Source organism: Xenopus tropicalis, chromosome 1 (genome assembly GCF_000004195.4).
Source record: "Xenopus tropicalis strain Nigerian chromosome 1, UCB_Xtro_10.0, whole genome shotgun sequence".
In the NCBI taxonomy this organism is placed as follows: Eukaryota; Metazoa; Chordata; class Amphibia; order Anura; family Pipidae; genus Xenopus; species Xenopus tropicalis.
In genome coordinates, this window is record NC_030677.2 from 160,786,602 (window position 1) to 160,810,940 (window position 24,339).

The 24,339-nt window shown below is 38.0% G+C and overlaps 1 protein-coding gene across 1 annotated transcript in view; it reads right to left on the minus strand.

Annotated features, from left to right (window-relative positions):
- Positions 1-1,392: 1,392 nt before the first annotated feature.
- Positions 1,393-24,339, minus strand: part of dnah10 (dynein axonemal heavy chain 10) — a 73,717-nt gene continuing 50,770 nt past the window's right edge. The window contains exons 60-79 of the mRNA XM_012969076.3: positions 23,609-23,826; positions 22,877-23,098; positions 20,041-20,188; positions 19,397-19,676; positions 18,088-18,317; positions 16,616-16,889; positions 16,431-16,535; positions 15,119-15,273; positions 13,517-13,671; positions 12,588-12,771; positions 12,163-12,363; positions 9,659-9,868; positions 7,718-7,813; positions 7,072-7,243; positions 6,643-6,774; positions 5,921-6,132; positions 4,375-4,542; positions 3,961-4,141; positions 2,903-3,048; positions 1,393-1,664 (exon numbers count right to left, since the gene is read on the minus strand). Coding sequence (XP_012824530.2) covers positions 1,518-1,664; positions 2,903-3,048; positions 3,961-4,141; positions 4,375-4,542; positions 5,921-6,132; positions 6,643-6,774; positions 7,072-7,243; positions 7,718-7,813; positions 9,659-9,868; positions 12,163-12,363; positions 12,588-12,771; positions 13,517-13,671; positions 15,119-15,273; positions 16,431-16,535; positions 16,616-16,889; positions 18,088-18,317; positions 19,397-19,676; positions 20,041-20,188; positions 22,877-23,098; positions 23,609-23,826 — 3,636 coding nt within the window. The 3' untranslated portion in view covers positions 1,393-1,517. The remainder of the gene's footprint in view (positions 1,665-2,902; positions 3,049-3,960; positions 4,142-4,374; positions 4,543-5,920; positions 6,133-6,642; positions 6,775-7,071; positions 7,244-7,717; positions 7,814-9,658; positions 9,869-12,162; positions 12,364-12,587; positions 12,772-13,516; positions 13,672-15,118; positions 15,274-16,430; positions 16,536-16,615; positions 16,890-18,087; positions 18,318-19,396; positions 19,677-20,040; positions 20,189-22,876; positions 23,099-23,608; positions 23,827-24,339) is intronic.

Genomic DNA, 24,339 nt, shown 5'->3' on the forward strand with positions numbered 1-24,339 from the left:
ATTATTTATAAATGATACGTTTGGTTTAAGATATATAAATAAATGAAAGTAAATGTAAAGTGCATAAAGAACCAATAAAATGGACATTATCCCTATAAAAAGAGAAGAAGAACATGGAGTATGGGGGATACAGGCTTCTGCTGCAGTAAGACAATTGCTTTTTGTCGGTACAGCTTATAAATGATGTTTATAAAAATATACTTGGTATTAACTCCTCCCTTGTGATTAATCAGTAACGACAAACTTTGCCCTGTTATTAATTCATGCAGCAATATTAATAAATGAACAAACCATCCATACACTCAGGTACAAGTTAGTGTGATAATGACTTTACTTAATGCACAGGAACAAGTGTGTGATAATGAAAATACAGCATGAGAAAGCTGCTGCTGCTGCATAATCATTCCATTTTGTGTGTGTGTTCCTGTGTGGGAGCTATGTTTCTCAATGTGGATATACACAGGCCCATAAATAATGCTAATTCAGCCCCTACAGTCCAACTTGATAACTTGCTAAATATTGGCCACTTATCTGTCAGGCAGGTTAAACAATCCCATCAGGCTAGGATTATACCAGCTTGTTGATGCTGTCCATCCGAGAAACTCTCCTCAGGCGGCAGCGCCCAGCAAGTTACCGGGGGCAGCAAATAACTTAAGCCGAAATTCTGATTTTTAAAGCAGAATTTCAGCTCCTCTAGTGTAGAGAGCACAATACTCTCTCTGCACTAGCGATGCATGCCCCTCTCTGATGCGAAACAGGTAAGCACGTGGGGGTGGCATCAACTTGTCCGCCTCAGGCGGTTAGGACCCCTGAGGCAGCGCTGGTCCTGACAGGTCTGTCTAGCAACCAATCAGACCTGGTGTGTTGTTGCCAAATCAGGTAAAAGCCACTGGTATGGCACCCTCGCCAAATGAGCAAATACTTTATGTGTATGTGACCCATGATGAGATTAGTTGTCCCAAGATTAATCTCTATCAGTAAATAATTTCTGAATGTGATTTATATTACTGCTGGTAGGAAACTATATGTGTCCCTTCAGCTTTCCTAAGTTCAGGCAACTTTGGCAAGTCAAAGCAACACATATATCCCTTCATGTGTCATTGCCCTAAGACATTTCTGGAGCAGTCATAGACTATCTCTGACTTTTTACAAAGAGTGCACAGTCAAGGCCACACTAGTGTGTGTGCAAACTTCATAGGGGTGCCACTCCCTGGACATCTGACAATGTTCCTGTTCTGACTATGGGATGTGGAGATAACCCCCCCAAAAAAAACCATTGAGATGGTAATGGATGAAAGGTACATGAGTGAATACTGTGTTATGTGGTCAATAATGATCATCTTTTTGTGCTCATTGACTGACTCACATTATTTAGTCATTTACAACAGGAACTTGATTTGCAATTTCAAATATTTTATTTAAATGTTAGCATTCAGCTTGCATACGCAAAATATATTAATCTAGAGTTAAGAAAATATTTCTCTCTAGGTATATCTTTGGGGGTTTTTTTTTCTTTTCTAATCTGAGTTGAGGGTAAGACACACGCCCTGCAGCACCCAATGTGAATTGTGTTTTGTTGTGTAGAGATCAGCTTCAAAAACCAAACCGACTCCCATTGCATTCCTTCTCATCGATGTAGTGTAAACTGGGGTCCTGAAGGTATTCTGTAACACAGAGCATTGCCATTATGCAATAAGCCAAGATCTATTGCTGCAGTCAGATGAACTACACCTACTGCCCCACTCCTTAGCTAACTCCTTCACACACTGTCGCCTAGAATATATTGCATACATGGTATTAATCTACAATAGAAGAAAAGAGTAGTTGTTTTTTCTTTAAGTGCATGTATTACTAGGCAACTAGACATGAAAAATATGAAAATAGGCATTCTTTTTTGTCCCTTTAACACAGGGGTCCCCAACTTTTTTTTGCCTGTGAGCCACATTCAAATGTAAAAAGGGGTTGGGGAGCAACCAAGCATGGAACGCTTCATGGGGGTACCAAATAAGGGCTGTGATTGGTTATTTAGCAGCCTACAGGAAGTTCTGTTTGTTGGTACACCTGGTTTTTATGCAAACTTGCCTCCAAGGAACTTGAAAATAAGGCCGCTGGGCACAATATCCAAGGGGATTGGTAAGCAACATGTGGCCTGTAAGCCACTGGTTGGGGATCACTGCTTTAACCTATCTCAGTTATTCTTTTTGTTGCTTTATTCCATCCTATCACCCTTAACAAAGTGTTAAAAGCAGCATCCCCAGTGTCACCCCAAACCATATAATAAAACATAAGAAAAAATAAATAATAAGATCTCTAAAAGGGAAATAATACTGTTTGTATATGCAGGGCCCCCTGAAGAAATGAATTTTAGAGCAAGGCTCATAATGTGCCCAGAATTTCCATGTTTTGCAATTTGCATTGATACAAATGAGTTGTATCTTTAACATTACATGCTTCAGCAGGAGTACAGTAGAATCCATATATTATGGTTTTCATGGGACCAGAAAAAAGGGTAAAATCAGGGAAATGTGTTCTGCATTATGTTTGTAAAATCAGGGGAAACATAAAATTGGTGTAAGTAAAATTGAGGTTTCACTGTATTGCCACTGAAAAGCAACCTAAGTATTCAAACTAGATAGCACCATAGAGTTATCTGTAATAAAACCTGCTTTAGAAGAATGCAGTGGGGCAGATGGTACAAATACAAATGTACAGGGATGCTAAAACCACCCCATAATCTATGCTCCCCAGTTACACTTAAGTTTACTTACAAGTGAAACATTTTCAAGCACAAGTACAAACAAGTTGGCTGCCCCATCATAAGAATATGCAATAGCATGTATGATAATGTTACCATGAAAGAAGGAAAATGGAGGCAAAAGGCCAAGTAGCAAGTTGCTATTACCTGCAGTTTCAGACGATGGGCTTCAATAGGAATGACTTTTAAAACAGGCAACTCCACCACAAGTACTTTCGGCTTACTTTTAATAAGACATGAATTCGCTATATCCCAGTCAGCTCCTTCCAAGTACAGACCAGAAATAAAGCATCCTTGAAGAAATCACAAAAGAGAGGGATAAAATAAATGTACTCCTGATGGCACTGATATCTGCTTTAATAAAAAAAACATAGGAGCAAATGTATCAAAAATCTTTTAGACGTGTTTCATTATCTAGCTTAATCTTGTGTAATCTCCCTAGGGCAGATTGATACACTAACATAGTAAGTTAGGTTGAAAAAAGACATGTCCTTGAGTTCAATGTATTATGCCTATATATAACCTGTCTTACTTCTAGATGATCCAGTAAAAGGCAACCCCCCCTTTTTTTAGCCATTCCAATTTGCCTACTAGGGCGAAATATATTTCTTCCTGACTCCAAGATGGCAATCGGATCGGACTTATACGAAGAGCTATCTCCCATAACCCTGTTATGGGCCATCCAACCCCTTGTTGAAGCTGTGTAAAATATTGGCTAATGTATCAATCGAGTTTGATCAAATAGTACTCAAATGTGTGCAGAATATTAAGATTCTGCCCATTTGAGAAGTCATATTTGAAAAAAACAATTCCCAAATGATTTTAATGGTATCTAAGTAGATCTGAGGTGGCGAGATGAAACTGCTGATTTGATTCAAGCTCAGTATATCATAAATCTATGGATGAACTGCTATGGATGAACTGCTTACAGTGCCACTACTGTACATTGTCTATTATACCCTGGATGAACACAACCGTCACAGATATCTCTGTATATTAATCATGTCATGAATGCAATTTAAATCACTGCATTGTACTAGTTTCACCTGTATAAAATGGTTCTGCCCTAAATAACTGACGTCAACATTAATATTAATAAATTGCCTAGAAATGCTTATATCTGACTGGCTCTTATGCAAGAACTGTACCTTTGTCTGTATTTCAGTGTCTTAATGTATGTGAATTCTAATATTTATCTACTTTACCCTGCCCGGGCCTTTCAGTAACCTCCTCGGGTGTGCGAAAGCTGGTAACCTGTGTGTACAACGTGGAGCGATCCAGAGGCCAACCATTCTTTCTGCATGTGGCTTGGACAAGAGCAGTGAGGTAGGACTCAGGGATATGAAGTCCTGACAGCCACATGACATTTGGTTCACTCTCATTCACCTACAAAAAAGAGCATTTTATCTTTTTGCCATGATATTAGGTTGTTATAACAGAGGATGATGTCATAAAGTAACACTAGTAGCATCTGATCCAAGAACATTTACTATAGGTAGGAAGTAAAATATCCATAGTACATAATGCCCATGGTAGATGGATTATTGTACTGGTCATTACTACACAGAGGCCAGGTATTATCCCTAATGTGTATTGATTCCATCAATCTTAGGTCTTACCCAGGATGTGTACTGATTAAACCGTCTCCTGAAGTGAATCATCCAATTTCCCAAAGATTTCAGTGTGTCGGGAGCCAATCGTCTCCATATGTTAGGGATCTGCCCATTAAACAGTGCTCGAGCCACTTCATCCAACTCACTGCTCATCCCCACTTCTCCAGCCAAAGCCTGCACGTGGAACAGATCAGTAGAATGCACATTGGAATATAAAGCAGAAAGTGTCCAAAACTGGAATACTCCATAATTACTGAATATATAATTCATGTAACTGATCTGCTAGCTTTTTTTTATTGTTGCTTTGTTCTCTCTGCTCCAAAACATTGACTGGAAGCTTAAAAAGAGTTCAGTGCTGAGCTACATAAATTATACACAATTCTAATGTACAGTAAGAGCTACCCTGAGTATTCTGTATGCATGATCTCTTCAACAACTCAACATGCAATTCTATTAGGGAATTGCTTTTTATAACCTTCGTGAGAAAGCTTTTCCCTTACTTGACCCTCCTTTCTGCGATACTGCAGTGTCCTTAGGGCAACTATTACTAATATCAGTGAATTGAAATCTGGATTGAAGTATTGTGATAAAGCATCCTTTCTGCCTACCAGAATTTCCATACTGAGTTGTTTTAGGTTGGAACAAGATGCGTTATGTGCTTCTTACAAAACACAAGAATACTGAGTGATTTTTTTCACCAGGCATGAATTTACAGCAAATTTCCTCATTTCACCATTGGCAAATTTTTTTGTGAACTTCCGTGAAAATTTACTGCAGAAAAATGCATAGCACGTAAAAAAAATTTGTTGCGCGGCAAAATTGGGCGCAGTCATGTAAAATTGGGTGCAGTCGCGTCTAAAAATTACGCGGTCGCATAAAAAAAATACTTTACATAAACAAGCTCATATGTAAAGCCCTGCTTCATCTAAATAAGCCATTTTCATAAAAATATACTTTTTTAGTAGTATGTGATATTGGGTACTCCTAATTAATGGGCACAGTTTTGCTTCCACGCTACTTCCTGTTACAGTTAGAGCTGCATTATTTCCTGTCAGGTGATCTCTGAGGGAGCACACAGCCCATCACTAAATGGCGGATCAAGGGAAAGGATGTAAAAGGGCAATATTTACTGATATATATATATATTCCAGTTTGGCGAGATTCTTTAATAGGTCACTTAACATAAGTATTCATTCTGGGGGTATAATTTTCCTTTAAAATAACACAATCTACCACTTCGGGAAATCGCTGCGCCGCATATGCCATCCCACCAGCAATTTACATTTTCACCAGTGGGATGGAATTTCGAGGAAATTAGTTGCCCGCGACAAGGGAGATTTGTTGCGGGTGAATAATCTCCCCGTGTGTTACAGCCCTTAAGAGTTTTTAACTATGCTATGTCTGTTGGAAGGCTCTTTTTTGCAACCAATAAAACTGTGCCTGTTTGTTACAGTTGCAGCTCCCTATATAAGAAATATATATAATATAAGAGATATTATTGAGGATATGTTTCTGCTTAACTGTTCTCTCACATGCTCTTTGCCATACTCACCCGCTGAAGTTCCACTAGTGACCTAGACATGCGAATGATGAGTTTGTTAAACCTTTCCAGTTCTTGCAGTAGCACCACTGTGGTGGGGGATATTTCTAAGCCTAAGTTCTTTCTGATTTGATCAAGGTCAAATATTTGAGGCAGTTTGTTTTCAATGTCCTTTGCCACCTGGCCAATGTACTCGTCTCGGCTGATGCCGGTGCTGGATTCACCTGAAGGAATAATGCAGTGGTTAAAAATTGTCTGTATTTTGTGTAATTTCATTTTAAAACTAGAAAGGGAAGTTTGAGAACAAACTTCATATTGGTTTGAAAAACGTGAAGTCACTGAATTAAATCTGATTGGCTGTTGTTGGCTCCACCCAGATTTTCTAATCTTGGACCACAGTTATATAGTAAAAATAGATCAGCCTTATCCATGGTCCTTTCACCCTCTGTGCACTTCTGCCAGCTACAAGTACATCATTTCTAAGGAAATTATGGTTTACAAAATGGTATCTGATCTTCAAAGTCCTTACAGGTCACACGATCAGCCCTGCTCTACAACTACTCTAGAATCTTTTTTACAAGGTAATATCATAATGTAACCCTGTAACTCATATAAACATTAATTAAAATGGATCCTGCCCTTTCCCATACCATTCTCTGAAAGGTCCTCATACACATGCATATGTTTTAATATTTTCCCTCAATTTAATGCAGACACGGGGAAAACTCTAATACCTGTTTGGGGCTGCAGTTCCAGGAGATGGGTCCACATATCTCGTGCTGCTTGTGTGTAGTAACCAATTTCAGCATTGGAGTGAAGGCCAAATACTTCAGGTGTATTAGCAAGCGGGAGTGATTCTATCGCCTCTGTAACACAAAATAATACAATGGTAACAATTTATGATGCAAGCATCTTAGCCTTGTATGCCACTCTAGGGTGCATTTACTAACAATAGGTACATTTGCACCTGGGTATTAACTAATGACAACTAGTCAGTGATAAGCATGTTCAAAGAGGTGAAAATAAAACAAAAAAAGCAAATATTTGATTGGTTGCCATGGATTACCACCCAAACACCAGTCAGCCTCTCTTTCTCTACAAAGATTTGCTACCACCCCTGTACTGATACAATCACTCAAATGAAGACTAATGTGCACCCTTACCAACAAATGCATCCTTTGTAGTCCCCTCTGGAATTCTGTAATCAACTTCTTCATTTTTATAGAAATGAAAGAGCTGGAAGGTGTCAAATATGAAGTCACCGAGGTACTCATCCATGTAGGTGGTAAGAATGCGGCGGTCGAAGCTGTCTATGGCTCTTCCCCCATACATGACCTGCCATTTTACACAGAGCACATATGTTATCCTAAGCATTTGAAAAAGTGACCAATAAATGTCAAATTGATTGTGTGTAAGAACTAAAAATGTCAAAGACTTTAAGTTTCCCACTCAGAACTGAGGGAGAAACAGCTCCAGCTATAGAGCATCATCATGTGATCGGTTCGATTCTGTTACTGTGCTTCATGGCAGTGAGCAAAGTGCACATTTCAGATGCATATTGTCTTTTTTTTACCCATAATGCAGCACCTTTTCCCTAGTAATTCATTGTAATCATGGATGCACTATTGGTAGCAACCACCACAATTGTGTGAAGAGTGCCCATTTTTGCAAATCGGGTGCAATTTGACTAAAATCTACAGTGGGCACTGCGTCACCTCTGGCATGCATCATTAAAATGGCAGCTGTTGGCTCAAGTCTCTTGTTATTGAAGCAACCTGATGTGGGAAGGCAAGAGAAATACTGAATTACCTCTCCAATGAGATACTTAAGGCTGCCCCAAGGTATCTTGGTATCATGTTGCTGGAAGGCTTTTGTCAGATATGTATTTAATATCTCCATACAAACCTGTAAAAAATGTATTTCAACAATTTAAGTCTGTACATAGCAAACTAATTATTGTATTGGGTACAATTGCTCAACTTGCTGAGATAGTAACACAAAATACCACATAACTACCATCTGCACTGAAACACTCCCTGCAGAAGCTGAAGACTGCATGGAATGGCCGCAGCATCAGCTCAGGGGCTCAGTGCCCAGTAGCAATCCCCATAAACCATGTGGTATGCCAAGAAAAAAATATTTATCTACACCATAATCCTTCTCATCTTCTCCTTAAGTATTCCTTTCTGTCAGTCTATGTCTCCTGTTTTAATTATCTCACCAAACATTAGCTAGAGGGCATGAAACAATCATTGGCAAAGATGTTGTTTTATATGTACAAGACACCAGTCCTATCTTCTAGGGAATTTAGAGGTCAAGGATCTAATGTTCTATTCCTATTCTGTTTAGTTATTTGGCAAACAATTGTACCTTGAGAGTCCCAGAGGGAGTTTATATATGGCTGAGCCCCAGATAGGCTAAAATACCAGATTTCATGATCTTATTATTGCTACGGGTTACACAAATCCAGCGAGATTGATGGTTCCATTAGAGTTCTTGGTAATAAGGAGAAGGACGGAAGAACGCTAGCCCTTCAGCCCCTCTCCAGAAGTCAAACACTGGCTGTTTTCCTTAAAGGGGTCCATTTAACTTGTGCTCATTTTGTCGGGATTATGTAAAAAAGATGCATAAACACTGAACTACCAGAATAAATAAATATTTTTTTTTGTCATACATGATTCCTCAGACAAAGTAAACCATGATAACCTGCATCAGATTCACAAGGACCACTCTCCTGGCCCTCTTAGGCTGGCAGAGTCATTCAACCACTCCCTCATTGTGAAGTGATGGATTATGGGACTTGAAGCCCCTCTGCTTTCCAGAGAATCTGTGCATTGCCCACCACAGAAGGCAGAGATACTTAATATTGATAAGTAGGCTATAAGGCTCATTTACTTAGGGTAGGAGTGCCAGCACCATTGCTAGATGTCTGCTGAGCTTTGCACCTGTGTCTAACCAGGTGTTAAACATAGGATTCCCCAGAACCTTAGCCCCCCACAGGTCTCCAATGAAATGCCCTCCTTTATACAAAACTGGGATTTTTGTCTATATATTGCAATATATTCAAGCTGGCCAACCACGTCAAAGTCATTCCTGATCTGGCCTGTCCTACACTCTCTTTCATCTGATTCATTATGAATTCTACTGCTTCATTATACATTTTACACTGGGACTAAGTTTTTGCTTGCTTTCAAGGTTAAAACCCCCAAATTGTTGCCCTTTATTGGCCACTACTGGGATCACCTGACTGTAGCTGGGAAGGATGGGAGCTAAATAATGGAGCAGGCCATTGCTTCTGTATATACTATAGCAACAAAAGTAAAAGAGGTCCTCTGCACTCACCCATTATCAATATATACAGGACATATACAGCAGCTTAGTGCACAGAATGTTTTAATGTCCTATATATTTTAATAATGGGTAAGTGCAGAGGACATTTTGTTTTTGTCTGTATGCAGAGCTGCCCTAATATTTCCAGTGATTGCTTCTAAAATAAGGCGCAAGTCCTAAATAAAAGCCATTTTGCTATTATGCCATGGTAACAATTATCTTGAAAACATTATCCAATTTGACATTTTTTCTGGGGACCAATAAAATCTTGAATTCAGATACATATTCAGTTAGTGGTGAAGGGCCAAAATATTATGGCAACTTACAGCAAAAGGCATATGGGGAAAAAGAAATATGGGGAAAAGTAAGGTACACTCTATTCCACATCAAGGAATTATCATTGTTGTACTTGGATCATACCTGGAAATCAGATTCATTAAAATCATAAGGCACATTCCAACCAATCTTTCCAAATTTCCGTCGTTCCTGCACAACTGCATGGAAAAATGCAAGAACGTACACCAGGGACTTGAATGCAGAGTGCTGACAAGAATCAAGCGCCTCATGTGAGATCTTGAAATAAGTTGCCCTCATGTTCAGCTTTAGCCCATTTGGAGGTTCTGTAACAACCTAGTGTACAATGGAATGAGAAATCCATGAAACGGCAGTTGGTACCACATAAAAAACACATATAAGCAGTATACATAAACAGTCGTCAAACCCAACAGGCCTGGTACCATGGTCCCATTAGGTATACTGTACATCATGCACTTTAAGTAGTAAGTGCTATTCAGAATTGGGTTTGTAGGGTTTACATTGTTTGATCTCATACAATTCTGCTATAAATTAATTAGGTGCCAGTGTCTGTAACAATATAAATATTATTTGTTTCCAACAGTTTTTACATGGGTACACTGCTTGATTATTTGGGCTGTATTAATGCAACTAAATAGGATATAGGACTTAATAAATATGTCAGAGTTCATCTGCAGCCGTCGCGTCCTGTATTCGGCGCCCATAAGCGGTTCTGCACACATCTAGGTGCGTGGTTAGGATTTGCTGTCGCAAGCACGTCAAATATCACACGCGTGCACGTTTTGATGCACACTAGCATGCACGAATTCTGAAGCATGTGCACTCAGTATTAATAGATGCTGAAGCCTGTGTGCTATGCGAGGTGATTGTCTTTAAATGTAAATGATACTGAGTGTTCTGTTGTGATAATTGACTTCTAGGTCCTTGACCTCGGCCTGCTTTTGACTCTTCTTGTGTTTTCTGATCCCTGGTTTACTGATTCCCCAGTTTGACCTTGGCCTTGTCTTTGACCTCCATCCTCCATTCAAGCCTCTGACTACTCTGTCTGATTGCAGTTTAGTGCCTAGTCCCTGAACTGTTGTTACTCCACAGTTTCCTGGCACTCCTGCTATTCCTCAACTCTCCTGCTATTCCACTGCTGGTACTTCAGTAGCTGTATCCGTGCAACCAGTCAGCGGAACCCATGATACCACTCCCTGAACAGTTCCCTGACAGACTGAAGTTTCAGGCATTTCTCAATGATTGTTGCCTTCTTTTTGCCCTAAAGCCACTGAGCAAACAAAGGTTGCATGGAAATCTCGTTGTTACTTGGGAAGCCAAAGACCTGGGCCCATCGTCTACTTGAGACCCAAAGTCCACTTCTGTATGATTTGAATGCCTTCTTCCTTGCTATGGGCCAACTCTATCTCTGCAGCAGGGCAAGTGACCAGTAGAAGACTATTTGACAGAATTCCGCATTTATGCCTCTGAATTGAACTACAAGGCTCTTAAACATCAGTTTCACTTAGAGTTAAGTGGGACCTTGAAGGATGAATTGGCTTGTGTAGGAATACCTGAAAGTTTGGAAGGACTTATTGATCTGGTAATTTAAATTGACCGATGTCTGAGGGAAAGACGAGCTGAGACAGCATGTCCATCTTCCATTCCCTGGGTACTTCCTAAAGCTTTGCTTTTACCACAAGTGCCTGCTACAGCTTCTGCTCCTTTAAGACCTCAGGGAATCTGATGCAGTCTGGTGTTCTAAAGTCCATGAGATCACAAGAAATACACCTAAAATAACTGACTATACTGAATATATAAGGCATTGGTTCAAAAGACAAAGAGCACACTCCATCTACTGAACTTAAAGACAATTTTTTAAAATTTCTATACCTGCTTTGGAACTGGGAAACTTTATTCTTAAGGAAAGGCAAGCATCCTGCCTCAAACACCATTCCTAAAGAGACAGCAAATAGCTGCTCATGGTAGAAGTTTATAGGACCATTTGCTAAGGAAAAAAGGTGTGAAGTACCAAAAACGAATGAAAATAGCCATGTTTGTTGCCTAAATGCAAATTGTGCCCTTTTTCTGTGCCTGTCACTGCCAGGCTCAACTGCTTTTGCCTCCTAGTTGGAGTGCTTAGAGGTGCATGTTTTGCACCCCTTAGTTCTCTTGCACTTTTACATTTAAGAGATGACGTTGAGCAAGAATGACTGTATTTAACGGGCAGCAGCAGAATGACCTAACTTATTTTGGCTCATCAGACCCCAAGATTTATCCACAGAAGAAGAAGGCTTATGCATCTTATTTAGCAAATTATGGGACCAACTAATTTTCAAACTTTAAATAGTGTACCATAGTTTACTGTAATTAGCTGTAAATATTAACTGGATAAGTGAAGCGTTGGGATATCTTATTAGGAGTGATCTCAATAGTGCATGTGTAGTAAGCTGTGAGAACAAGTACCTCTAACATAAAACTTATACCAAGCAAGTCATTAGACTTTGTTTAGCTGTTTGCCGTTTCTACCAGCTGTTAAATAAATCCATCACTAGTACAATCCATGGATTAACATACAAAAAGCCACTTCATAGCTCACATTGGTAAAATGCTACATTGCATCGAGGTACCTTGAGTGATTTCTGCAGTATTCCAATGGGGAATTCTTTGGTAGGATCTGTAGTAAGCCAAAGACGAAAATCTGGGTGAGGTTTCTTTATCATCTCCAATGCTTTCTCCAAATCTTTCAGCCATTTAACCAAAAGGTGGCAGTTCTGTAACATCAGCCATTGGCCTCGAAATACAGCTGTTTCTAAGAGCTGTAGAGCCACCTACAGAAGCAAAGAAACCCCAGATCATTAAGATGTCAAGTAACACTGGTATTTCTACTTTACTGTAAAGCACAGCATATCAAATACAATTCCACCAAAAACTGCTCATTCCATCCAAAGATTGCTGGTAGAAACATGGATATGGCTCATGGGATCCTATGTCTATGATTTAGTTTAATTAAAACACACAGTATATCTATCTATCTATTTAACACATGACTTACCTTCTCTTGCCCCTGCCCCATGGCAAGGAATTTCAGACGGTTACCTCCAAACCCTGACCTTTCTGCCAGCTTCATGAGGTCACTAGCAGGGTCAGAACCTGGGCTTAGGATAAATACAATGGGCGATGTAGGAACACTCTGTTCAAATATAGCTTCAAAGCTTATGACTGGTGGTTGCACATATCTACGAAAAGCAACAAAAAAAGCAGTAAAAGAAAAATCCTTGGAATACACTTTAGATGTCACACGGTAAATAAAATATTAATGACTTTTGGAACTGTGTATTACAAGAACCGTTTATTCCGTCTTAGTATCTGGCAATTACTGTGCTACTTCCCAGCAATGAAATGGTTAACAGACTATAAAATCTAAATAAGGATCTTGCACAAAACATTGTGCTCCTGCTGCTACCACAGTATCTCCCAGTGGAGTTTCATTCTGATAGTCTGGTCAGGCCGGCTCCACTGTAAGTTTTACAGTAATCAGAATTGCATGAATGCAAGAGCATGCAGTCAGATTAAAAATACATTTACCTAGATTTCAGACATTTATAGGTAAATATGCCCAAGAAGTAATGCACTTTATAACATTAAATCTGTTTTTTTTCCAGCATCTCCTATTTATAAAAGTCCTGTTTCAATTCTACACAATGCCAATACTACAACAGCCAATATGCACTCATTCTAGGCATCTCTTTCAACTCATACCAGAAAGGTTTGAGTACTAAAAACTAAGGAAATATATTCACTTAATAACACTACACACTGATCAATACCAGTAGTAGTCAGGGCCAGAACTAGCAGTAGGTAGAAGAGAATATGCCTTTTGAAAATGATTCTTTGCTATTTCAACTACTTTTTTTTCTCAAAAAAAGTTAAAAAGAATTTTAACTAGTTTTTAATCAGTCATGAAATAATAAGGTAACTTACTTCTCTCCCATAGTAACTGTGACATAGTCACTGACAGCTCTGTAAACACGGTCAACTCTAAAACAGCGTAGCAGTAGCAATTTTTGAAAGTCGGAAAGCTTATCATTGTAGCCAAGAGGGTACGGGTACTGCTCCAGAGTATCCAGGTCATACCACTTTAGCATAGAAATATAAGGGTTTTAGTTAGGAAGTTAGGAACCCATTAAAAGAACAGGAGCAACAACAACATGACAATATTTCAGATGCATGTATACAAAATGAATACCCGTACTTGCAATTCACCATCTAATGAAGAAATCATCACATCATCGGATACATTACATTTCTTTTCTCTTGCTGTTTTTTTTTTTACCAAGGTAATACATGGTATCTAAAGTTTAACTGAAAGAAGAAGGAAATAACTTTTTTTAAGATTTCTTTTTTCTGCATGAGCCTTTCTATCAGGGTCAGACTGGGGGGGGGGGGGGGGGGGGGTGTGCAGCCCAAGGGGCCCCTGCTGTAGCCCTACACCCCCCCACAAAGGGGCCTTGCTCCAGATTAAAAAAAAAGCTCCCTAACTTTCAGAGGGGTAGGTGGATGTAGGGGGTATTCCTACGTACCTCCTCTGGCCAACCATTGGCAAATTTTACTAGCACTGAAGGAAGGGCTCAAAGTGCAATAAAAATTGTGGATTGCATCAAATTTGCACTCTTGTCTTCCATTTCATATATGACCTCTAATGTCTCTCAAAATGGCTATGGGTTTTTAAGACCAACAGATCAGATAAAAAATGTCAGCAGCAGCGAGCACACCATTAAGCACACTAAGGGGCACATTTACTAATCCACGAACGTCAGAAAAGCGTCCGAATGCGTTTTTTTCGTACTGATCAGTATTTTGCGACTTTTTCGCGAATTGTCGCAAATTTTTCGAGCGCTCAATACGAAAAAATCGCGACAATTCGCTAGTCGTAATGGTTATGCAAAAGTCGCGACAATTCACGAGAGTCATAATGGCTATGCAAAAGTCGCGACAATTCACGAAAGTCATAATGGCTATGCAAAAGTCGCAACAATTCATGAAAGTCATAATGGCTATGCAAAAGTCGCGACAATTCGCGAAAGTCGTAACGGCTACGAAAAAGTCGCGACAGTGACAAAAAAAATCACAAAAATACAAAAAAGTCGCAAAATGTTAGTTTCCTATCCGATTTTTTCCCATTCGGAATTCGGATTCGTGGATTAGTAAATCAGACCCTAAAGCTTGACTTCTTTTAAAGAAAACATTCTGGCAATTGCAGGATAAAAAATTACTGCTGTGTGGATGGTCAAGAATAATTGTATGAATCTATTTACCTTAGTATAAAAGTGTGTTTGAGCAAAGCATGCTCGGAATGTTTAGCAAGTAGACACAGCACTAGGCACAATGAGTGGCATAGAACTGTGCTTATTTAAATGCCAAACACAAAACACCGCACCTATTTTGCCACATAAGAGGACACTGTGGGTAGTGGCAGGCATCATTAAGCTGTAATTCTAGGAAAGAATGTTGCATTGTGGGTAGAAAATAGCAAGTTCCATAGTAAACAAGCTCTTTTATCTGTCAAAGGAAAGTATGACTTACAGCTTTCCATTCTGCTTCACACCTCTCCACATCACTAGGAAGAGAGCCAAACATGGACGGGAACAGTTCTGATAGTCGTATAATATCCTCCCATCCTTGGTCAGGTATCCAGGAACAAGGTTTCTTTCTCTTGCTTTTCTCCAATGAGATATTACCTATAGGCAGGGGGAAAAACAAGAATGTCCTAAGGCAAGACTCCAAAAATGATCTTTACCGACATAGTAAAAAATTCAAGGGGGATCTGACTTGTACTGGGTACTTCTATCTATCTGTAGGTGCTCCATCTACAACATCTAAACGTTAATGGGAAGGTGATATCCACCATTTAAATGACAATATGTGGGAAGATGTGATGAGTGACCTATACAGTCACTTGATTTCTACTAAAGACCCTTTATATCACTGCACTACCCTTGAAATGGATTGATATATCCAACACTTGCTATATACTGTTCCAAACTAATTACAGGGTATTTAATTCGATTATCCTTTGTATTGTTGTAGGTACTGCTCTATCGCTGTAATACTGGGTCACAGGACCCACTTTGTACTATCATAGCATTGCCTGTTTATTTTGCGTTGTGTTGTTACGAAAACAAACAAATATAACCTTAATAAAATAATAAAAATAATAATATCCATGGTGGTCACTTATCAAAGCGATGCAATAAAATCTAACTCTAAAATAGATATCTAACAGCACACAACTAAAAGGTAAAACTATGTATTTGTTAGGCTTCTAAGTCAAACCCTTTAACAACTTGGAACAATGAAATTATCTATCAACATATGTACTGTATGTTTAAATAAATGCATTTACCAGTAGCTACAATAAGAAATAATTACTTAATTTAATAATGGATACAAAGAATTCTAAAAGCAGTTACTTCCACAAGGGCATACTTTTTGGGTTACAAAATATCCCATGATGCTTAGGCATAATTAAAATGACTGACCCAATGCCCTGATATTACAGAGATCTTAGAGACACAGAGAGCTGGGACACATGCAGTAGCAGGTATGCATAACAAATATAGTTAGGCATGCTAGTGTTGCCTATGGAAAGGAAGCTAAGGTAATGATAGAGCAACTATGGAGAAAAACACATGCTGCTACGAAACAGCTGATTCCAAACAACAAAATAGGGGTGTGTGCAGGCAGTGCCATCATATACATTATGTCCATGAAAGGTATACTGTGCTCAGGCTTTGGTGTTTGTCTAATCATGATGACTTCTACTTCTGCACCAGTAAATGTTTACACTAGAGCAGTCTTAAGATTTAGATGCAATCTTAAAGTCAGGTTTTCTTACCTTTTAAGAAAAAGTCTAATTCCTCCTGTGGGACCCTACCATCAGCCTGTTCTATCTTGACAGTCATATTGAAAGAGAACAACAGTTTATGTTTCTCAAATAAGCCTGAAAGGAGAATATTGTTAGGCTGTGGATATGCATAGACAAAGAAAATTGCATTACAAACATATTAAAAACAGACTGACCTGTACATCCATAGTTGTATACATTGTAAGTCAAGGTATCCATAATGTTTTTCAGTCGTTTCATTAGTATACCATCAGGCAAAGACTTGCGCAGAGAGTGATCAAAAACAGCTAGGAATGATGACAGCGAGTACTGGTACATTGAATTTACCAGTGCCATCTCTGAGAGGACGAAGAACAAGATGGCACCTCGCTTTGCGGCTGGCCGGTAACCGTCCCTTAGCTTATCGATGTCAACTGCTGTTTTTTCAGCTAGTTTGAGTTTTTCAGACACCTTAAATCATTTAAATAAATGTTATTTTTCTGATAATAATAATTTACTTTCTTCTCTGGAAAGCACATCTATTTTATTGCCTTTGTTTCTAAAATGTTATAGGAGAGAGAAAGAATTTATCCATTAGAAAAATGTAATAATATGAAAGAATGCTGGTCACTGGTGTAAGCCCAGAGAGTCCCTTGGCCATAGACAGTGTGAAGCAGATATGCACTATTGACACCATCTTAGGGCCAGCTAATATAAGGGGGCTCTTTGAAATCTTTAAATGCCTGCTACTCCGTTTGTTCAAAGCTTAATAGTAAGACTACAGTATCCCCTTAATCACTTGGGATTCCTTCTCCTCCTATAACCCACTCTGCCCCCTCCCTCAGGAATTTACTTTGACTGTTGGCTACTGAGCATGCTCAGTTCTTTCCAGCTCAGATTACTAAACACACCCTCCAGTCTAACAGCCAATGAAGAGATGGCACTTCTGGTTCCAATAGAAACTCTGTTCTAGCTGTCTGCTTATTTGTTTCTCTGAACCTTGTCTGAACTCAGCTTAACCAGTGCTCAATCAACTCAGAACTTATCAAAGAAAGTTCTGCCTGTGTAAGCCTGCATACTTGACTGAATGGACTTTACAAAGCACATATGCTGTCATTACCACTGATGATGTGTCAATATCAGGGAAATTAGCCACTGGGTGAAAGTTGCTATTTGTTTTAGGAAAATGTGATAGTGCTGGCAAACAGAGGGGATATATGCAGTACAAATGATGCCATTTTGGTGGAGGAGATGTGCTCAACTTATATACATTGCAGGAAAGTGTAGGCTTTGCATGTCCTTTAAAGGGGATCCAAGTGGGACATAATAATTCAGTTAGCTTCCTGAGTACACAGGTCACAATCAAAAGAAAACACAAAAATGTCCCATGTGACCTCCCATCAAGTCACTGACTGACTAATAGGTTAGAAAGATACAAAGGAGGAAGTTGTGTTCTGGCTATTACGTTAGACATCTGCTCACTGAAGCCTTTATAGATTACATTTTTGGCTAACTATATAAAAACATTTATTTTTAATTTGCACAGTCTATCTACTTTTTTTACTATTTTATTTTTACACTCAATAGTTCCTTTAAAGGAGAACTAGCCCTTTAAACATAGTTAAGGGCTTTGTGTGCCCTGAAGCCCAATTCCCCAATGAATTGTTACCTCAGTAGCTTTAGCTTTGGTTTCTTCAAGTGTATGAACCAGTTCTACATTATCCAGCATGTTTCCTGTAGATGTGGCCAGCTCTCGCAACAATGAGTCCTCCAAGTCCTTTAACAATTTTTTATTTTCACTAGTTTCTTGGATGAGATTCTCCCTTTGCTCCTCCAGCTCTCTTCTTTCAAAGCCAACAATTACACTGAGTAACTGATCTTCCAGACCTTTCAGTGTGACTGGCAAGTGCAAAAGGAAAAAATATGCAGAATACTACATGATCAACTTCATTTATGAGCTACAACCAGCTGTGCACGTCATTTGTTATTTACTATATAACAGATATGCACTAAATCTATACATTTTGGATTCACCAAATACCAAATGTCCGACACAAGAGTTGCATCGCACAAGAACAAAAAGTTCTACAGTAGCAAAGTCCAGTGTGTTTCTCAAAATAGGATCACTGATTTCATTACTTAGTATCAAACATCGAGTTGGCCCTCCTTTTTCTCAGTTCTAAGAAAAACCCAAGTGAAAAACAACAAATATACACACAAGAATTTTCTGAAATCTTGAATGGTCATTTTTTATTTTTAAAAACAAGTGAATAGTTGCCTGGAAAAACCCAGCAAGTAAAATATTTTCCAGTTCCGGGTTTATATAAAAAACATTCCAGATTTTCAGCCTCACTGAAAGTAAATGGAACAATGTGGTTTTTGCTTTTTTCTACACAAAAAATGCAACGTGAATATTCGGTCATGTTTTTACCAGTGCGTTTTGTTGCTGCTTATTTTTTCACCTCAACCTTGAAATATTAAAATCCGCCTCTTAGGATTGAAAAAAAAAATCCAAACTCTGCAAAAAGTGCTGGGATTTGGGCAATACCTGGATTTCTTGGATCTCTAGTGTTTAATTAATTGAACAGCTCTCTTGTTTGTGTCTTGGGAAAATTTCTTAGAATATTTGATTTTTGTTACTACATGGATGAGCAGTATATATATATCTTCATGCTGTGCATTGTAGGTCTCGGGACTACTGAAATATATGCCAGATTTGGATCTTTGTATAAGGCTTATGAAGTTACATGGGCATACGTTTTAAGATGTCACTGTTTAGTGTATATTTATATTCAGAACATGGTCTTTGACTCATTTCTATTATTTGCTATCCTGACTGTCTTTCTGCCATGGTATAAAAATAATTTTCCATCTAGGTGAAACTTAACAATGGTTATATAAGTTATCTGAGCACATTTTCCCTGCAGTTTTTCTAGTAATGGAAGAAATCCCATACAGCAACATTATTTCATTCTTACCTGTGTAGTTGATGACCATTGCCTTCCCAAACACAGAAGGTGAATACTTGGGGTTTGAAAGCTTGGTGTTAAGATACAATTTAAAATTAGGGTCATAATCAACCTCCTTGTCCCCTAGAATGATAAACTGACGGCCTTGGGCACCCTTAATATTCTTCTCTAATACATTGTCAATAACAGGGTCTATATATTCATCCACATCTTGAAAGAGAAATGGGAAACCATACTTGATGGCCATTTCTAGTTGTTTTAGAAAATCTGGATCATTAAATGAAGAAATCTGTAAAAATAAAAAACACAGCAAATGTCAGGTATTGTATGGCAAAAACATAATGAGTTTTAGTATAACAAAGATACAAATAAAGAAAATATATACAGACCAAATGATAACCTGTTACAAAGGGCTGCTATAAATATGCTACATGATTAATAATCATTCTAGGGGAAACTTTACTACATAGTTAATAGACCCAGTCATTCATAAATGATAACATGTACAGAGACTTGCACTATCCTACTGTCCTCAAAATGACTTTGGAATGAGAGGGATAGCAAAAGATTTGGTTTTAGCTGCTAAAATTAGACCTTCAAAATAATAAAACAGGCAAAATGCAAATAAAGGATTCCAGTAATGCTGTACTCACCTTAAGATTGTTTTTTTCCTCTTTCCTCTTGATCCAGTTCAGTGCTTGTTGTTGAGGATCTATACACAGAGGGAAGCGACTTGCTCTAGTAGTCAATATTCCATTCTGTATTGAGAGTTCATCAGGGGGCAGCCCTTCAGATCCCCATCTAAACCGAACCCAAATATTTCTTAGTGTCATAAAACCATGAAACAGTACAAGAAGGGTAAGAATAATACATATTGTTAATGAGGAATTTGCACCATTTATAGGCACTGTAGTATTGGTAATATTAGTGGTGCTGCAATCTTTGCTCATTTCATATGAGTGACATTGTGGGGGAAGTCTATAGATTATTTTGAAGAAAGGTCCGCTGTCAGCCTGCTGTTTACTGTTTACTGTTTACTGCTGTTTTCAACTAGCAAAAATACAGTCCAAAATGAATTTTTGGAATCTAAAGTTAAACCCTACACCCTTGTGGGGCAAAATAAAGGTCTGGGGCCTCTACATGCCTACAGAAGTTTGCTAAAGATGAAAGGATGACAACAAGACACAGCAGATGTCACACTAATCTCTTTAGGTGCTATCAGCTTTAGCATCATGCCCACAAAGAATTTAATGTGCAAGAGCTGCTAACCTACAGGGGTCCATTGATGATGCTTGAACCAATCTGATCAGCATAAAAACTAAAGATGTCAAGGCAGAGCTTTCTATTATTAAATATTTCTGGAAGCTTTGGGAGTGCACAGCAGTGACAGAACAGAGAATCAGCTTGATAATGGAGGCTTGCAACAAGCTTTGTCACCTAAACCGAGGCCAAACATGACTGTATTCTACTTTTATTTTGAGCTAAGCTATTACTCATTTAAACATTTCATTCTACTTAAAAGGCATTCCCTTAAAACTGACAAAAGGTAATTTTGTATTAATTTATGGGGATAATCAGTTTTAAGAAATACCAAAGAAAAACTGCCAATATGCACATTCCACCACCACCTCCATGGATTCTTAATCCAATAAACTTTAATACTATCCTTGACCCTACCTTGGACAAGCTCCAAATACAGAATGGAGTAATTACTGGTCATGAATCTATAAAGCTAGATCAACTTGCGACTAGAAGAGCAGCTGAAATATGGAGATGTTTACAACCTAATACAAAGCAATAATACACTCTTGGTTTACTCTATATGGCATAGTTTTTAAGGACTGACATGTCAGATGTGGCTGTTTCTATAACTCTTAATATAAACTATAGGACAAAGACAAGGGCATTTTATTTTTTGGTGTATCTGTCAAGGGCACACATTACTCCCTCAATTACCCTACATAAAGATATTTTGACCCCAGTAACATTACAGAATCCTTAGCTATATGCCTATATGCCTCAGCACCTATGCAATATGGACCAAACCAAAAATATTTTTGAGATAATTATTGCCCCTGTGTTTTAACAGAGCCACTGAGAATTGCAACACTGCATAATTCCAAGACCATCTAATAAACCCTAAAAAACGAGTGATATTTATAGCATGTGTTAAAAATATTATCACTTCTTATATTTTGCTAATTAACGATCGATTCACTTGTCTGAATTAAGATGCAATGTTATTGTCGTTATTTATCTGGCGATGACATTTTTAAGCAATATTTTAAACCATGCTATATATTTATGCGTTATTTCGTAGCACGCACTATTAGCACACACTATTACGCACATAACCATTACTTTCTGAAAACTAGCGTTATGAAAATTACCATTTCCCTGAAAACTCTAGGATGCATCACTCTAGGGCAATCACATACTTGGACCTCTTCTTCACAAGCCAACAAAAATCCGACTGCAAACTCCATCTTGTCTTGCCAAACGCTCACGAACCGCAATGTTTTTTAAATACTGCCTACTCCAAGTAGGTGTTAATATTAGCACAGATTACCACAATATTTCACGCGTTTAACGCTTCATATATGTTCGTGAATCATTAGTATTATTTCTATTCGACAATTAACGCTATGTGATGGAAATAACGCTTTGCGATAATGCGTTTTTTGCACATGCGTTATGAGTAGTAACGCATGCAAAATGACTGATGAATCGGTACTTAATTATCGCACACTTTTTAACACAAAAAACTATGCGTTAAGCATTAACAACCTTTAGTGAATTGGCCCCTATGCCTTCTAGGTATCCAGGATCCCAAAATGCAAACATTTTTAATATGGTTGATGACAAAGGAGCTGTTGTGGCTCATAGATTAATACATTTTAATTAAAAAAAAAACTCTCTCTACTTACTTTGGAATGCTGGATAAGGATAAGTTTAATATCTAAACTGTACAACAACGCTATTTTCCATTGCAAAAGTAAAATGAATAAGTGCAATAAAATTTGACAAGACTAATTTCACCATTATTGTCATCCTTTATTTATTTATTTATTTATTTATTGCCCCAGCAATTTACGCAGCATGTTATACATGAACAGGGTTCTTACTATAATTTAACAAACAAGGGTTACAAAGTAACAATAGGATTAGAGGGCCCTACTCACAAGACCTTACAGTCACAATAAAAATAACAGAAGTTTTCAAAGATAGTATATCTTGTATCCTCTGCCTCTATGTTGCTCAATGCCAGAATTTTTGCTGGTTATCGTTACTTAATTAATATACTTAATCATTTGTTGACTGAATAAATTGTTTACTGATACATAAATCTATTTCTATAATCCTGCATCTCTACTAAATTTACCTGAAACTAAAAATAAACCACGCAAACTTCTTTCACGGTGCACTAGAAGGCAAAATACATATGTGTCTGAGAAAAAAAGAAATTGCTCCAGAGAATATTTTTCTTACCTGCTAATTTCAACATCATCCGTTAGGAGACTTTCAATCCTAAAGGGCTGGCTTAAAGGTATCTCACGAGCTAGGATATCCTGCTGCCATTCTGTATACACCATCTCTTTGCGAAAGTCCCAGTTGAAGGCACCTTCATAGCTCAAAAATGCAGAGCAAAGCAAACAATCTCCAAGTAACTTCACTCTACGAACCTTCAACTCTTCTAAATCATTTGTCCATCTAAGACACAATCAAAATAATAATTCTGTTGATCAACATATTCTACATTATTAGAATATTGTGTCTAGTGCTACATTATTGTATATTTATAATTATTAGTCATTTATAAAGCAGCAGCATATTCCACAGCACTATACACAAACATATAAAAATCATTTGACAGAAAGACTGATGAAATGAGGTTCAAGCCAGCATGTATAAAAGTATGTAACTGTAAAACTTTATGTATCAATTTAAGTTGGAGGCTAGTACAGTTGCTATTAAGTTCATGAAGAGTTTTTATTTGGACACAGTTAGGAACAGCAAGGTGTCATGTTAAAAGGCAAATGTGTTAGAAAATACTTTTCTAAGGGGGCTTGTACATAAGGTGAGTTTTAAGAAAACATCTGAAACTACACAGAGTACTGATAGTTGTTGCAACCAGTTCTCTGTGCACAGTTTTAAAAATAGTGCAGGAAAATAATTTATCACACCCAGCCATGAATAATTAAGTGTATATTTTTAATGTACCTTTTATTCTCAGATCCTAAACCAGAGATGAGTTTATCAGCTGCTATCAGTCGCCGTTCCATAACTTCTGCTTCTTCTTGCAGTTTCTGCTTTTCTGTTATTGCAGCCTCATATTTTTCTCCCAGTGCTTTGAGCTCATTTTGAATCGTGGAAAGCTCAGCCTGTATCTTTTCCAAGTCACGTTTGCTCATGTAATAATTACGTTCAAGTTTTGCCACCTAAATTACATTAATCTGAAATTAGTATTTACAGTGTGATAAAAAAAAGCACAATTTTCTTTAGATTTTATAGAGCACTTGGTTATGTTCATACTTAATAACGGTGTTTCGAGGAATGTAGATACATACATGTAAAAAAGTTACCAGCAGGTAGGGTACATGCAAAAAATGAGGTAATAAAATGATCTATGTGGGTATGATTTTTACATGTTTTGTGATTCTTGCTCCAAAGTCTAGATTTATTTCCTCTGTAACTGCAGCATGTGTACAAATGGCTGCAGGGTTCAAGATATCTATTATAGCAGAGTCTGTTTTCTTATTTATATTCTATTTTCTGCTGGTAGGGTAACATTGCATAATAACTATAATGTGGGCATCCTTTTGTTTGTGATCTTTGTTCACTGGTTATAGGTTATAGAATTTCTGAGGCATATTACATTTTCACTCCGCCTGCAACAACTTTGCCTCAGTAATTTAAAACGCTAATTTACACCATGGAAAAAAAATTGCATA